The sequence below is a fragment of the Ornithorhynchus anatinus genome, chromosome 12, assembly GCF_004115215.2.
Source record: "Ornithorhynchus anatinus isolate Pmale09 chromosome 12, mOrnAna1.pri.v4, whole genome shotgun sequence".
NCBI classification, from domain to species: domain Eukaryota; kingdom Metazoa; phylum Chordata; class Mammalia; order Monotremata; family Ornithorhynchidae; genus Ornithorhynchus; species Ornithorhynchus anatinus.
The window spans coordinates 55,899,519-55,915,686 of record NC_041739.1 but is presented as its reverse complement, the minus strand read 5'-3'; the positions used below and the strand labels follow the sequence as shown (position 1 = coordinate 55,915,686).

The 16,168-nt window shown below is 46.6% G+C and overlaps 1 protein-coding gene across 9 annotated transcripts in view; it reads right to left on the bottom strand.

Moving 5' to 3' along the window:
• Positions 1–16,168, bottom strand: part of WDFY3 (WD repeat and FYVE domain containing 3) — a 300,170-nt gene that overhangs the window by 47,798 nt on the left and 236,204 nt on the right. For all 9 annotated transcript variants that reach the window (XM_029076970.2, XM_029076971.2, XM_029076964.2 and 6 more), the window contains 7 exons: positions 15,559–15,738; positions 14,077–14,310; positions 9,664–9,763; positions 6,927–7,087; positions 4,894–5,123; positions 3,240–3,349; positions 1,616–1,798 (listed from right to left, as the gene is read on the bottom strand). In XM_029076970.2, the coding sequence (XP_028932803.1) occupies positions 1,616–1,798; positions 3,240–3,349; positions 4,894–5,123; positions 6,927–7,087; positions 9,664–9,763; positions 14,077–14,310; positions 15,559–15,738 (1,198 nt within the window). The remainder of the gene's footprint in view (positions 1–1,615; positions 1,799–3,239; positions 3,350–4,893; positions 5,124–6,926; positions 7,088–9,663; positions 9,764–14,076; positions 14,311–15,558; positions 15,739–16,168) is intronic.

The following is a 16,168-nucleotide window of genomic DNA, read 5'->3' as shown; positions in this document are numbered from 1 at the left end:
TCAATTCCCATTTTAAGATGACGGAGCTGAGGCCCAGAGAAGCGAAGTGACTTGCCCAAGGTTACACAGTAGACAAGTGGCAGAGCCGGGATTAGAACCCAGGTCCTTCTGCCTGCCAGGCCCGTGTTCTATCCCTGGGCCATACTGCTTCTCAAAAGTAACAGGAATAATAATGATATTGTCAGTTATTAAGCATTTACACTGGGCCAAGCACTAAACTGAGATCAGACTAGACACAATCCCCGTCTCAAACAAGACAAACTTGTGGGCAGGGAATGTTCCTGCCATCTGTGTTAGACGTAAATTCTCCCAAGCACTTAGTACAGTACTCTGTGCACAGTAAGCACTCAATAAATACCATCGATAATGTACAATCCCAGGGGAAGGAAGGGTGGGAGTCTTAATTCTGGAGAGATTAAGGGATTCCCCAGGTCCCATAACGGACAAGTGGCAGAGCTGGGATTAGAACCCAGGTCCTTCCGCCTCTGTTTTTGACACAATTTATTTTAGTGTCTGCCTCCGCCCATAGATTGTACACTCCTTGTGGGCAGGGATCAAAGCAATCTACTCTGCTGCATTGGACTTTCCCAAGTGCTTAGTACAGTGTTCTGCACACAATAAGGCCCCAGTAAATACCATTATTTGCTTCATAAAATATCTGCTTTCCATACCTTTCAGACTCTGAGCCACATGTGGGCAGAGGCAGTGTGGGAAGTGAATACCCTGAATCGACCTCTGGTCTTAGCTCAATAAATATCGTTCTTATGATTATTGCCTTCCCACTTTCTTCTTATATTTTGGGTTAAACGGGACTTTAGTACAGTTCTCTGCACACAGTGAGCATTCGATACTCAGTCGTACTTAGCGCATCACTGCATGCAGAACCTTGTACTAAGCTCTTGAAAGACAGTACAATACAACCGAGCTGGTAGACACGTTCCCTGCCCTCAAGGAGTTTACAGGTCTAGACGGGGAGGCAGACATTAATATACATAAATGAATTATGGCTACGTCCTTATCACCATCATCATCACTAATGGTATTTATGGCGAAGCAGCATGGTCTAGTGGACAGAGCACGGGCCTGGGAGTCAGAAGGATCTGGATTCTAATCTCGGCTCCGCCACGTAGGCAAGGCACTTAACTTCTCTGGGTCTTAGCTGTAATCATCTTAGTTTTCATCTGTAAAATGGGGATGAAGACTGTGAGCCCCACGTGGGACTGAGACTGTCCAACCCGATTTGCTTGTATCCACCCCAGCGCTTAGAACAGTGGCTGGCACACAGTAAGCACTTAAATACCACAGTTATTATGAGTGCCTACTATATACTGAGCACTGTACTAAACCCTTGGGAGAGGACGATGTGTACACACACAAATACCATGGACCGCTCGGAAAAGCCCAAGTACACTTGAGTTTGCCGAGCGGCATGCCCCGGAGGGCTTCGGGTGAAAACTGTGAGCCCCATGAGGGACAACCTGATCACCTTGGATCCCCCCAGCGCTTACAACAGTGCTTTGCATACAGTAAGCGCTTAACGAATATGAACGTGATTTTTATTTATTTATTTAAAATGGGGATTCCAGCTTGGCGGGGGAGGGTGGGGTTTGCTTACCCAAATGGTTCTGCCAGCACTTTAGCCCGGCCTCTTCGATCAGAGGCCTCGCCAGGCCAATGTCCACATGTCCGCGGTCGTTGACTGGCAGGGACACCTTGAAGATCTCCTCCAGAACCTGCCTTTTACTGTGAATCAGCTCCGTCCAGACACGGTTCACAGCCTTGAGGAGAAGCTGACGGCCTTTAAGGGGAAAGAAAATGAACATCATAAGAGACCTTGGATTTTATTTCTGGGGTAGGGCTGAGCGGTGTCAGCCCTAACCCAGGATATAAACCAGTCTTCCCTTCCCCAGGCACCACCTGATTCTGAGCTGACCACCTAAGCGACGTCGCCTAGTGGAAAGAGCTCGTGCCCGGTCATCAGAGGAGCCGAGTTCTAATCTCAGCTCTGCCACTTATCTGCTAAAGGACCTCGGGCCTCAGTTCTCTCATCTGCAAAAGGGGATTCAATCCTGTTGTCCCTTCTACTCGGACTGAGAGCCCTGTGTGAGACCTGATTATCTTTTATCTACCCCAGAGCTTAGTACAGTGCTTGGCACATAGTGAGCGCTGAACAAAAACCATTGGAAAAAAAAAGTAAAGCGGAAGAGAAGCTGAGACAAAGCCTCAATCCATTAAGTATTAACATCACTTTCTCATCTCGGAACTCTGCGAACAGCCAAGACTCTCCTACACTGCTCTACTCAATCAAATTTACCGAGCACATACTCTGTGCCGAGCACTGTTCTGAGTGCCTGGGAGAGTACAATATAACAACATGACACATTCCCCGTCCACAACGAGTTAACAGTCTAGGGAACGAGCTCACAGCTTAGTCGTGATCCTGCTTGGGAAAACTCACATAAAAGTTACTTTCGCGACTTGCGTCTGGAGAAAGACACTTCATACCACGGCTGGCTGCTTGCCTTAACCAAGATTTGTCTTTATGATGCAAGATAAATGGCACCATTTATAACCACTCTATTCCTTAATGGAACGCTAATGCCCTGACCAAGACATCTTCTCAAAATACAACAGTCTCCTTCGAGCCCTTGTTCCCAAGTCTGGAAAAGAGGTGGGACTGGCCCGGGATCTCAATCAGTCAACGGAATTTACCGAGTGCCTTCCGTGTGCAGGGCACTGTACTAAGCACTTGGGGGAGTACAATACAGTAGAATTGGTAGACACAGTATGTCGTAGTGGATAGAGCACCGGCCTGGGAGTCAGGAGGACCTGAGGTCTGAGTCTGGCTCTGCCACTTGTCTGCTCTGTGACTTTGGGCAAGTGGCTTCACTTCTCTGGGCCTCAGTCCCCTCATCTGTAAAATGGGGATTAGGACTTCGAGCCCCATGTGGGACAGGGACTGTGTCCAACCTGATTAGTTTGAATCCACCCCAGTGCTTGAAACATGGTAAGCGCTTAACAAATACCAACATCATCATCATCCCATTTTCCGACTGATCCCCTGCTTAGGAAGGGAGGAAGAAGCGAAGAGGAGGAAGTCAAGAAGGCAGAGTGACAAGTGCCAACCCCCACTACAAGCCCATTTGCTTGTATCAAGCCCAGTGCTGAATACAGTGCCTGGCACGCAGTAAGCGCTTAACAAACACCACAGATCCTGTGATTATCATCATCATTCTTACCTTCGCTGACGTCTTGACTGTAGCCGCCGTCCGGTTCTATATCGGAGGGGATCATCACGTGCCAGGTGGTCATCCTGGCCTCTGCTTCCAGGCCAAAGCCATCCACATTGCTACAAAGTGCCAATGGGGGTAAAGTGTATGACGACGGGACCAGCAATCCCCAAACTCAAAGCCAAGGGAGATTATCCCAGAAGGCTGCTGTTGGCTGGGCTGCAGACCCCACCTGGACCCCCAAACAACTTTGATACTCATCCCATCCCCAGCCCCCAGTGGTACTACGTCAGTGGCATTTATTGAGCACTTATTATGAGCAGAGCACTGCACTAAGCGCTTGGGAGAAACAGTAGACTAGACTCTAGACTGTAGGCTTGTTGTGGGCAGGGAGCATGTCTACCAACTCTATTATGCTGTACTCTCCCAAGCGCTTAGTACAGCGCTCTGCACTCTGTAAGAGCTCAATAAATACCACTGAGTGATTGAGAGAACAATGCAACAGAATTAGCAGACATACTCCTCTGTGTCCAACCCTAGTTGCTTATATCCAGCCCAGCGCTTAGGATTGCCTGGCAAATAGTTAATACTTAATAAATACCATTATTATTATTATTATGTTCTATTTACCTCGGCGCTGAAAATAGTGCATGGCACATAGTAAAGGACTAATGCATACCGTGATTATATCGTGTTTCTCGGGTGCATCTACAAGTCTCCTTGGCAGTTTTGTGTGATAGTTTATTTTGTGAGGAAGCCCCTGATTTATGGCAACGGTCTCAAAACTGGCGTAACTCTTTCCTGTCGAGACCAGAGACGGTGCCCTCAGAATGCACTTCTGAGCGGAACAACCTTGGAACGGGGTGAACGAAGATTCGATTTGCCATTCTAGGAGCCTGGGGTAGCCTTTGGAGTTGAAAGGTGCTTGTACCAAGGCTAACGACAGGCGATTCTTTGGTAACAGACGTGTGGAATTGGTTTTCCCAGAAAATGGATAAGGCAGAAAGCTTCAAGAGATGGGAAGAGATTGAGCTTAAGCAGTCGGGCAATTCATTCATACGCTTCCCATCGTGTCTTAATTTTCAAAGTGCTTTCACAAACCGAGGACTACCAATTTCTGTTTTAATTATTGGATGTCATCAGCCTGAAGCCAGCGCAAAACTGGGAGCAGGTAGAACCTGTGCCTTATTTTGTAGCAGAAACTTTTCTCCCCACCAAGGAATACTTCAGATACCACCATCTAAGTTCATTCAGTCATATTTATTGAGCACTTACTGTGTGCAGGGCCACTGTACTAAGCACTTGAGACAGAACAACGTAAAATATCACAGACACAAGCTCGTCGTGGGCAGGGAATGTGCCTGCACAGTACTTTGCACAGAGTAATTGCTCAATAAATTCTAACGAAGGAATGCTCTGCCCACAACGAGCTAACAGTCTGGAGGGGGAGACGGACCTTAATATGAATAAATGACCCACCCTAACGCTTAATACGGTTGTTGGCCCCGAGTAAGCACTTAAACACCATGATCATTATCATTATTATATTGTACTCTCCCGAGCACTTAGTACGGTGCTCTGCACACAGTAATCGCTCGATGAGTATGATCGATCGATAGCTACTTCCTTCGGCGGCTCGATGCGGTCGGGCTCGGGCACTTACCTCCCGACGTGCAGATTCATCAGGCAGTGCGCCAGGCAGCTGATGAACTCCTGGTCGTGGTTGCCAGGGCCGAGAATTAAATTCCGGTGGACCGTCAGGACCCTCAGGGAATCCAGCAGAGCCACTTGCTGGGCGACGGTTTTGTGGGCCCTGGAGAACTGGTAGAGGATGGTCCGGTTCAGGCAGTGATACACGGCGTCCAGCGACAGGCCTTGGGACCTTCGTTTCGACTAGTTGAAAAATAAGAAACGCACTTGGCATCGAAAGGGATGTTCACAGACCCCAGGAGACCAACCCTTTCCTATTCCCATTTTTCCTCCTCAACATAGAGAAGCAGTGTGGCCTAGTAGTTAAAGCACGGGCCTGGGAGTCAGAAGGACCTGGGTCCTAGCCCCGGCTCCATACCTTGTCTGCAGTATGGCTTTGGGCAAGTCTTTTCACTTCTCCGTGCCTCAGTTACCTCGCCTATAAAATGGGAATTAAGACTGCGAGCCCTAGGTGGGACAGAGACTATGTTCAACCTGATTATTTTGTATCTACCCCAGCACTTAGTTCAGTGCCTGGCACATAGTAAGCCCTTAAATGCCATGTTTATTGTTATCGTTATTTTGTGGGACATGAACTATGCTTAACCTGACTAGCCTGTACCTACCCCAGCACTGAATTCAGTGCATGGGACAGAGTAAGCACTTAAAAAATACCATTAAAAAAACCAAAAAAAGTACACACACAAAACAAAACAAAAAACCTGAATTGGGACCAAAGGTGTCTCTTTTACCCCAGTTAGAGGGAAAAAAAGACAGACCTGTAAATTGCAAATTATTTATCCATCATGCCTGCCCTTCACCCTGATTCTTGTACTTTTCAGGCTTCTATTGCTTTCAGTATTCTTCCCTCTCTCCTATGTGTCCATCTTGCCCAAACTAGACTGCGATCCCCATGTGGGACCGTGACTGACTTACCCATCTTTCATCTCTAGACTGTAAACTCGTCACGGGCAGGGAACCTGTCTTCCAAGGTACTGAACTCTCCCCCAAGCACTCGGTACAGTGCTACCAATGCTGAGAAGCAGTGTGGCCTACTGATTAGGGCAAGGACCTGGGAGTCAAAAGGACCTAGGTTCCAATCCCGGTTCTGACACTTGTCTGCTGTGTGACCTTGAGCAAGTCACTTCGCTTTTCTGAACCTCAGTTACCTCATCTGTAAAATGGGGATTAAGACTGTGAGACCCCTATGGGAGAGGGTCTGTGTCCAACCTCATTATCTAGTATCTTCCCCAGCACTTAGTACAGTGCTTGGCACATAGTAAGCGCTTAACAAATATCAAAAAGAAAAAAAAAAGTGCTCAACAAATACCTTTGACTGATTCGCCTGAGTGATTAACACAGTGTTTGGCATATAGTAAATGCTTAATTCATACCATAACTGAGAATTAATGGAAGTAATTTAAATTCCAGGGCTTCGCTGTGTTCAAAAAGTCTGAAAACTCAAAGGCAGGAATAATGTTTGCCAAAAGAGAATGAATCACAACTCTGAAAGAAGTGAAGTTAGGCAAAATACTTTCTGTATTTGTTTGAAACTGTTACCAGCAAAATCTGCCCCTACTTCAAAGTGAGTGGCATGTATCACTTCAAGAGCATTTTTGGGATGGCCCACTTTGCTCAAACTCTCACCCTGGGGTTATCAATCCCAAAATATTATACAAAGAAACTGAGTGCAGTAGATTGGAAAATCAACTGATATGAGATGGAGAAGCATCGTTGCCTAGTGGCTAGAGCACGGGCCTTGGAGCTGGGCCTGGGTTCTAATTCTGATTCTGACACTTGCCTACTGTGTGACCTACAGCAAGTCACTTCACTTTTTTGAGCCTCAGTTCCCTCAACTGTAAAATGGGGATTAAGACCCATGTGGGACATGGACCGTGTCCAACCTGATTAGCTTGTTTCTACCCCAGTGTTTAGAACAGTGTCCGGCACATAATAAATGCTTAATGAATACCACAGAAAAAAAATTGGAAGAGAAAAATGAGTTACCTGTGCAATAAGCTGGATAATGAACTCGATAAGGAGTTTGGATTCCCTGTTGAACATGCCCTGCCACAGCTTGTCCACCACCCGCTGTGTGAAATAAAACACGTTGTTCACCAGCACTTGATAACTTCCTCCACTGGTGATGGGTAGAGAGGCATCTTCCCCTGAATTCCAACGGGATAAAAATCAGTCAGAACGCGCCTCGGAAACACAAGCCGCCCCAAAGCACCTGAACGCAAGAAAAATTATCTGGGCCCTAAAAGACCCCAGGCTGAGAGCGAGGGAAAAAAATCTGGATGAAATTGGAAAGACCACCAGGCTCTGAGTCGCCCCGGGGACAAATCGATCCTCGGGGCTCAGCGGCCTCCGGAACGTGGCCCTGGAGGCGTGCTAGGGGAGAGGGTGAAGAGAGACACCCAGCTTTTCGAGGTTGCAAGTTGGGGAGGGCTCAGGTAGCAACTCTGCATGCAGGGATGACAGTACCAGGTGCTACAAATATTGGACATGACCATACAACAAGAGACGACCTTTCGTTTGGCCCAATGTGACTGGCAATGGGAATCTATGTTGGCCTTTCCAGCTATACACTTGCTCATAGGTGATTATGGAGGATTACTCTCTTTCTAAATATGCATATTTACGTGTCTCTGTGTGTGTGCATACAAATGAATATGAAGAGCAAATTTCTCTAGATATGAATGTGTGTGTGTGTGTAAATATATATTTATTTATATGACCACTATGGACAACTCTTTCATTTTAGATACATGTGTATGTGTATATATAAATATGATGGACAGCACTCTCTAAATATACGTTTATGTATGTGTGTGTGTGTATGAATATAAATATATGTAGGAAAGGTGACTATGTGTGTGTTTACATATATATAAATATGAACATGAAGGACAACTCTCTGCTCCACCGCTCTTGTCTACTGTGTGGCCTTGAGCAAGTCTCTTCACTTCTCTGGGCCTCGGTTCCCTCATTTGTGAAGTGGGGATTAAGACCGTGAGCCCCATGTGGGAAATGGACTGTGTCCAACCTATTAGCTTTTCTCGAACCCAGGGATTAGTACAGGGCCTGGCATATAGTAAGCACCAAACAAGCAGAATAAAAAAACACGCCCTTCTCTTTCTCTAGATATACAAAGAGAGAGCTGTCCTTCATATTCACATTCCCCTACTACACTCTCTGTCTCTCTGCCTTGCCAGACTTCCTGTACTCTATCCAGCCCGTTTTACGTTCCCTGACTCCCATGAGTCCTGGGGAGCAAAATCCTGGTGCCTGGTGATTGGGCTCTGAGGATCTCTCCAACGCTCCCCTGAGAAGCCATCACGGAATCCTCTGAGATACCACGTGCCAGGAAGAGCAACCAGGGAAAATGCAAACTTGAGAGAAACTGAATGAACTTTGTAGCGTGGAGATGCCCGGCCTCAACTCACATTGGTGATGAGGGTGGGGAGGTAGGGAGGTGTGTGTGAGAGAGACAGACAGTCAGAGACAGGTCCTTCCTGGCCAATGGGCTGACTGGTGAGTAATTCCTGAGCAGCGACACGACAATCTGGTTAAACAGAATCATTACCAGGAAGTCATGTTAAAACGAGTCCTCATTCACCCAAAGTATTGGTCGGAATCATGTCCAACTAACAGAAAACTCTGCCCACAAACATAGTATCACTGGTTTGTAACCAAATATGAATAAGCATGCCTCAGATGCAACTGAATTGCAGCCACAGAGTTCCCGTCTTTATGCCAGAAAAGGCTTTCAGTTGATCTGGGTAATCTGCGGCAAAAACAATCAGTTGCCTTTTTTTCCCCCTTCCAATCCAGCACTGTTTTTGCCTCCTGCTGTCATGGCTTATAGCCTCTTTCCCTCTCTTTAATCTATCATGCTTAAATTTGTGATAATCAGTACAAAGTGGGTGAAATAAAACAATTATAAGTGCAAAATGTACTTTCCCTTGAATGTGCCTAAAAATCAACATCCCCTCTCTCCTCAGGTGAGAATTTTGTGGAAGTGACAAACGGTGCCTTGGGCCCTTCACCCTTCCACATCATCAGAGGTCATCAAAGCCCAAGGAAGTGGGAGGGGGGAAGCAGCATCTTAACTAGGGTGTCACCCTTCCCTCAAAATCCAGGCCCGCCTGCCGCAAAGCTCCATGAGAACTGGCAAGGAGGCCCGCTGGGGGCTGGTGGTCTGATCCCCTCCCTCCCTCCCTCCTCCCCAAGGCTGCTTGTTATCTTTCAGTGAGGACTCCAAAGTTTTCCCGAGGCAGCTTATGTGATCCACATGCCGTGCTTTGCAAATATGCCATCGGTAACGAAAACAACAGAGTCTCCCATCGGGACCAATGTGTGAGCCTCAGTTCTGAAAAGAGTTCTTTCCACTGGTCCAGAGGAGCTGCTACCGATAATGCCGTGGCTATCAGCCTCGAGCATGATTATCCTTCAAGGAATCGACTCTTTCTAAGCCCACCTTCAGAAAGGACATCTTATAAAAGGAGAAAAAAGAAGTTATAAACCCCCTCTTTACTGTCCAAAGAGACCTCACTTTCAAGCTGTCCTACAAGAGGGGTAGAAAACTTGCATCTGATCTCTGACTTCTACCCACATACAAAACCGGCCCAAAAAGCCAAGGAGAGGAGAAAGGATGGAGTTAAGAAAGGGAAATGTGATTCACTCGGGATTCAGATCGGGGGGAATGGATGGTTTTAGAAATGAAAGTAATAAGAATTACCTAATAAAACGTCAGCTGCGAGTAAATGGTCCATCACACTATCCAAAATATACGTCTGAAATTCCTTTTGCTGAGTCCTTGTAGATCTCTCGGGAGAAGCCTGAAACATATCGCCAACATGCTCTGATCAGAAGCAAGGAACATGTGCTTTTTATGCCAAATGACTGTAAACTCATTATGGGCAGGGAACATGTCTATTTATTCTGTCGTATCGTACCCTCCCAAGTGCTAAGAACAGTGTTCTGCACATAATAAGCTCTCAATAAATACCACTGATTAACTGACTGCACTCTGCCATGCCTTCAGTACAGTGCTCTGAACACCACTGGCTCTCAATAAATAAATCCTCATAATGTTAATCATCAAAGGTCCCTATGGTTACTCTGGTGGCTTTGTTCCAACACAGTAAGGCCCCCCAAATTGGTATCTTATTAATTCTTTTTAAATGTATAATTGGAATAGAGGTTTGGAGGTGGTGCTAATGGCCTCGGAACTCTAAAAATCAGTTTATTTTTGTGAACGTCCTAGCATTTCTAATTCTTCTCAATGATTTTAAGAGCCTAGTAAATGCCTTCAGGATTGGGAAGGATTACATTTTTAGAATTTCACCTACAGCAAAACTGATGTTAAGATAATATAACCGTAATGATGATAGTAATAATGGCATTTGTTAAGTGCTTACTATGTGTGGGAAAACAGGCACCTAATCTCCACTGTACAATTTTGAGAAAACTGAGGCCTACAGAAGTGAAGTGACCTGCCTAAGGTCACACAGCAGGCAAGTGGCAGAGGTGGGATTAAAACCCAGGTCTTTCTGACTCCGAGGCCCGTGTTCTAGTCACTAGGCCACGCTGCTTCCTAGCAGTCACAGGAGCTGAACTGCCACACTGAAGCTCACAGTGATCCTAAGGTTTTGGGGGGACGTGGAAGGGGGTACAAATAAGTGGAGAGTGGGTCCTGGAGAATCTAGGAGTTTTGGGGGAGCTTCTGTGTACATACCAATCCCAGCCCCTCGATGCCTTGGGGTTTCAGTCAAATGACTAGGAACCAAGCTCAGATCTTTGGACCGGAGTCAGGGGATGGAGGGGAAGCACACATTCATACAATCATATTCATTAAGCACTTACTGTATTCAGAGAGTGTACTAAGCGCTCGGGAGTGTGCAATACAACAAACAGCCCCATACCCTGCCTACAATGAGCTGATGCTCCAAAGGACTCTGTGACATCTGTGTGTTTATTGTTATATTATACTCTCCCAAGCACTTAGTACAGTGCTCTGCACGCAGTAAGCGCTCAATAAATATGACTGACTGGACGACTGAGGGTCAGGTGACCCAGGGTATCTGATCTCAGGTCATCGGAACACCGTTCTTCTGGCTCTACTGAATCTACTGCTTTTTAATTAGAGTAATGAAAATCAACATTTTCGGCTGCTTTAGTCAAAAGCCGGCCTGTCATTAAACCAAAAGCTTCTGGAAATTCAAGTAGCATCATCTGCTAGGGTAAAATGGAACTGTTTTCCAATTTTTGGCATCGGCTCTACTTGGGCAATCAGCAAGGTAAAAGTCAATAGCCATAAAGCTAGAAAGGAGATTAGAGGGCCTGCCTGGGAGACAATAGCCCTGCCCATTAGAGAGATAAAAGTTCAACTTTCCCTTGTCATAAAGCACAGGGGAAAGATAAGTAGAAGCTTGAGAAAAATCCAGTAAGACTCTGCTGGAATATCTGAATCAGCAAGGCGGATGCTTGCCTGCTGGGTGACCTTGGGTAAGTCACTTAATTTCTCTGTGCTTTAGATTCCTCATCTGTAAAATGGGGATTCAATCAATATCAGTTCTGCTCCCTTCTTAGACTTTGAGCCCCACTGTTGGTCAGCGACTGTGTCCGACCTAAGTATCTTGTACCCCAGTGCTTAGCCAGCTTGTCAATCATATTTACTGAGCGTTTACTGTGTGCAGAGCACTGTACTAAGCACTTGGGAGAGTACAATACAACAAATTAACAGACATATCCCTGCCCACGATGAGCTTTCAGTCTAGAGGGAGCCCATAGGAAGGGCTTGCCAAATACCATTATTATTATGATTATGACTGATTATCGTTTAGACGTGAGCCCATCACTGGGCAGGGATTGTTTCTATCTGTTGCCGAACTGTGCATTCCAAACGCTTAGTACAGTGCTCTGCGCATAGTAAGTGCTCAATAAATGCTATTGAATGAATTATTATTGAAGAGAGTAATACGGGCATCTCCTGGCCCTTAGAGAAAGGGGAGGAGTGTGGCCTAGTGGATAGACCATGGGCTTGGGAGTCAGAAGGAACTGGGTTTTAATCCCAGCTCCATCACTTGTCTGCTGTGTGACCTGGGGCAAGTCACTCGACTTTTCTGTGCCTCAGTTATCTTAACTGTAAGATGAGGATTAAGACCGTGAGACCCGTATGGGACATGGACTGTGTCCAAATGATGTGGCTGTATCTACTCCAGGGCTCAGTACAGTGCCTGGCTCATACTAAGTGCTTAACAAATACACTAAGAAGAAGGAAAAAAAAAAAACCCCGGGGGGATGCTAAAATACGATTTGTACATTCCAAGCGCTTAGTACAATGCTCTGCATATAGTAAGCGCTCAATAAATACTATTGAATGAATGAATAAAATACCAGGTTAGCATCATAGCAGCTTGTGACTTCACTTCTCTGTGCCTCCGCTACCCCGGCTGTAAAATGGGGACGAAGACTGTGGGCCCCATCTGGGACAACCTGATTACTTTGTATCTCAGGGCTTAAAACAGGGCTTGGCGCATAGTAAGCGCTTAACAAACACCATCATTATTGTTATTATTATTTTACAAGATAATCAGGTTGCACAGAGTCCCTGTCCCACTAAGCCTGGACGGATGACTTGAGGGTGGATTCCTAATTAAGGAGGATAAAAAGCCCTCCACTTCCACAGTTTTAATTTAAGGGCCCGCTCAGCAAGAGGTTCTGAATGGGAACTGTAGTAGCCCGCAGCATCGTAGACCCAAGGCTGGTTACTCTGTTGACCACCGGAGGGAGCCCCAGTTGCTCGAATCCTCCGCCAAGCCCTGCATCCGTTCAGTCGTATTTATTGAGCGCGTACCGAGCGCACAGCACTGTACTAAGCGCTTGGGAGAATACACTAATGCTGGCTCATGCACTTCAGACCCCCTCACAGGGAAGCAGGGAGGGCCACGAAAATATGGCTTCCATTATAGTCTGCACACCGGTGTCCATGACATAGAAATAAAGAGCAAGAATTCGCTCTAGACTGTAAGCTCACTGTGGGGCGGCCAATCGTATTTATTGAGCACTTATAATAATAATAATAATGATGTGGGTATTTAAGCGCTTGCTATGTGCAGAGCACTGTTCTAAGCGCCGGGGGGGTGATACAGGGTAATCATGTTGTCCCACGTGCGGCTCACAGTGAATCCCCATTTTACAGATGAGGTAACCGAGGTACAGAGAAGTGAACTGACTTGCCCACAGTCACACAGCCGCCAAGCGGCGGAGCCGGGAGTCGAATCCGTGACCTCTGACTCCGAAGCCCAGGCTCTTTCCACTGAGCCACGCTGCTTCCCTATGCTTATGCTATGCCTCCCCATGCTTATTGTGTGCAGACTACAGGAGCAGAGAACTATACCAAGCTCCTGACAAGCAGCACGGTGTAGCGGAGAGAGCACGGGCCGGGGAGTGAGAAGGTCACAGGTTTTAATCTCGGCTCTGCCACCCGTCTGTCGTGTGACTTTGGGCAAGTCACTTGGCTTCTCTGTGCCTCAGCTCCCACATCTGTAAAATGGGGTTTGAGACTGTGAGCCCCTCATGGGAAAGGGACTGTGCCCGATCCGATTTGCTCGTATCCACCCCGGCGCTTAGTACGGTGCCTGGCACATTGTAAGCGCTTAACTAACATTTTTGATGATGACGATGACGATGACGTTACTCTGCTCTATTTCTTCCCCCTTTCCGTATTCCACATTATATTCTTCTGGTGGATCATTCGGAGTTACGGATGCTCACTGCTGGGTTCCCAGAGACTTATAAATAAAATGATTGCGAATTCAATCGGTCCAACAGTAGTATTTACTGAGCACTTACCACGTGCAGAGCACTATACTAAGGGCTTGGGAGAATAGTAATAATAATAATAATGGTATTGGTTAAGCGCTTACTAAATGCCAGGCCCCGTTGTAAGCGCTGGGGTAGATACAAGGTTATCGGGTTGTCCCACTTGGGGCTCACAGTCTTAATCTCCATTTTACACATGAGGTAACTGAGGCAGAGAAGTTAAGTGACTTGCCCAAAGAACCCTCGACCTCTGACTCCCGAGCCCATGCTCTTTCCGCTAAGCCGTGCTGCTTCTCTAACATCCAACCGAGGTCTCTACACTTACTTCTAGCAGGAGATCGATCAGTGGGGTCTGTTTGCTGGCGGGCATGAGGCAGAGGTTGTCAATAATCAAGACCCGCATGAAGTCAAAAACGAACTTCTTGGCCGGGTGATTGGTCAGGTAGGTCTTCGAGCCGACGTTGCAATACTCTGACTGGCTCCTGTTCATGCCCGTGTCGGCGGCAAAGGCTTTGAATTCTTCGGCTGGAGACCCTACTTCGTCGTCGAGGTCGGTGACCTTTTCAAAAAAATAAAAATAAAAAAAATCAATCAGTCGTATTTATCAAACGCCGACTGTAGGAACAACACTGTACTAGGTTCTTGGGGGGGTACAATGTAAAAGAGTTGGCATGCGTGAATAGAACACCTGTAGCTGCCATTTCAAAATAAGTTTCTACAAATCAAAGACCCATAAGAGCAGAGCATATTGGTTACAGCTACAGTCACTGCGTCCTGGGCACTTTGGGGTACAAAGCAAATGTTATGGCTTCTCAAGAGACCAGCATTCTTTCAAGTGGAAATGTAGATTATAAGCTCCTGTGGGCAAGGAACATGCTTAGATAGTGCTCTGCACACACAAAGTGCTGTGACCAATTTGATTATCTTGTATCTACTCCAGCACTTAGAACAGTTCCTGGCACAGAGTAAGCGCTTAACAAACACCATTATCATCATCATTATTATTATTATTAAATCAGCATAGCCTGGTAGAAAGAGCATGGGCCTGGAAGTCGGAGGACCTGGGTTTTATTCCCAGTTCTGCCACCAGTTTGCTGTGTGACCTGGGGCAAGTCACCTAACTTCTCTGGACCTCAGTTCCCTCTTCTGCAAGATTCAACACCTGTTCTCCCCCCTACTTAGATTGTGAGCCCCATGTGGGACCTGATTATCTTCTGCCTCTACTAGCGCTTAGTACATCGCCTGGCACACAGTAAATGCTTCACAAATGCTCATTCTCCTTCCAACTCAGACCGTGATCCCCATGCAGGACAGGCACTGAGGCCAACCTGATAATGATAATATTAATATTAAGGGTTTTGTTAAGCACATACTATGTGCCAGGCACTGTAATAAGCATTGGGGTAGGCACAAGGTAATTGGGTGGGACAGAGTCCCTGTCCCACCTAGGGCTCACAGGTTTAATCCCAATTTTCCAGATGAGGTCACTGAGGCCCAGAGAAGTGAAGTGACTTGCTCGAGGTCACAGAGCAGAGAAGTGGCAGAGCCAGGATTAGAACCCACGATCTTCTGACTCCCAGGTCCCTGCTCTATGCCCTGGGCCATGCTGTTTTCCAATAACAACGATAATAATAATGCTTTGGCCAAATAAGGGAATGGGAGTGTTTGGTTTGGATCGGGTGTGGTTGGTATACACTGCTCCCAATCAAGCACAGGTACTTATTGAGCGCCTACTGTATGCAGAACACTGTACTAGCCACTTGGGAGAGTGCAGTACGACTGAGTTGGTGGGCCCGTTCCCTCCTACCATCTCGGAGTAGGGGCGGATGTTGAAAGGGAACACGGTGGCTGCCAAGGTGCACAGGAACTCCGGACTCATCCACATGGAGGCCAGGTCGGGGACGTTGTGATACAAGTACCGGAAGAACTGCATCAGCGTCACGGGATATTCACGCAGCCACGACCCCTCCTCTTCTGACTGCCAGGGCTGTTCAGGAAGAAGAAAGAAAAGAGGAGCAGGTAAATGATGGGGCTTAAAAACACTGGAAGAAATGAAACAAAACCTCCCTCCTTCTGGTGACCACGGAGTTTTATTTTAGGGCTCGCGCCATTTGATGACCGTCAGGCCCAATCAATTGCATGGCAGAAAAAAGAAAATTATTCCTCCGTATAAATAAAGCAGTTTGCTAGCGGCTTGGTGAATATTTCATGCCGATGACCTCCAAAACCAATCAGACGGTATTAAGTTTTCATGTGCTACGATAATATCCGTTCCAAATCCATGTTACCGCAAACAGGCTGAAGTTAACTTAGATTGACCCTCCTGACTGATAACTCTGAATTCAAATGAGGCAATCAGGGGTGAGGAAAATTACACAGTGATAGGGAGTCTTAGAATACATTTAAGTGGCCATTCT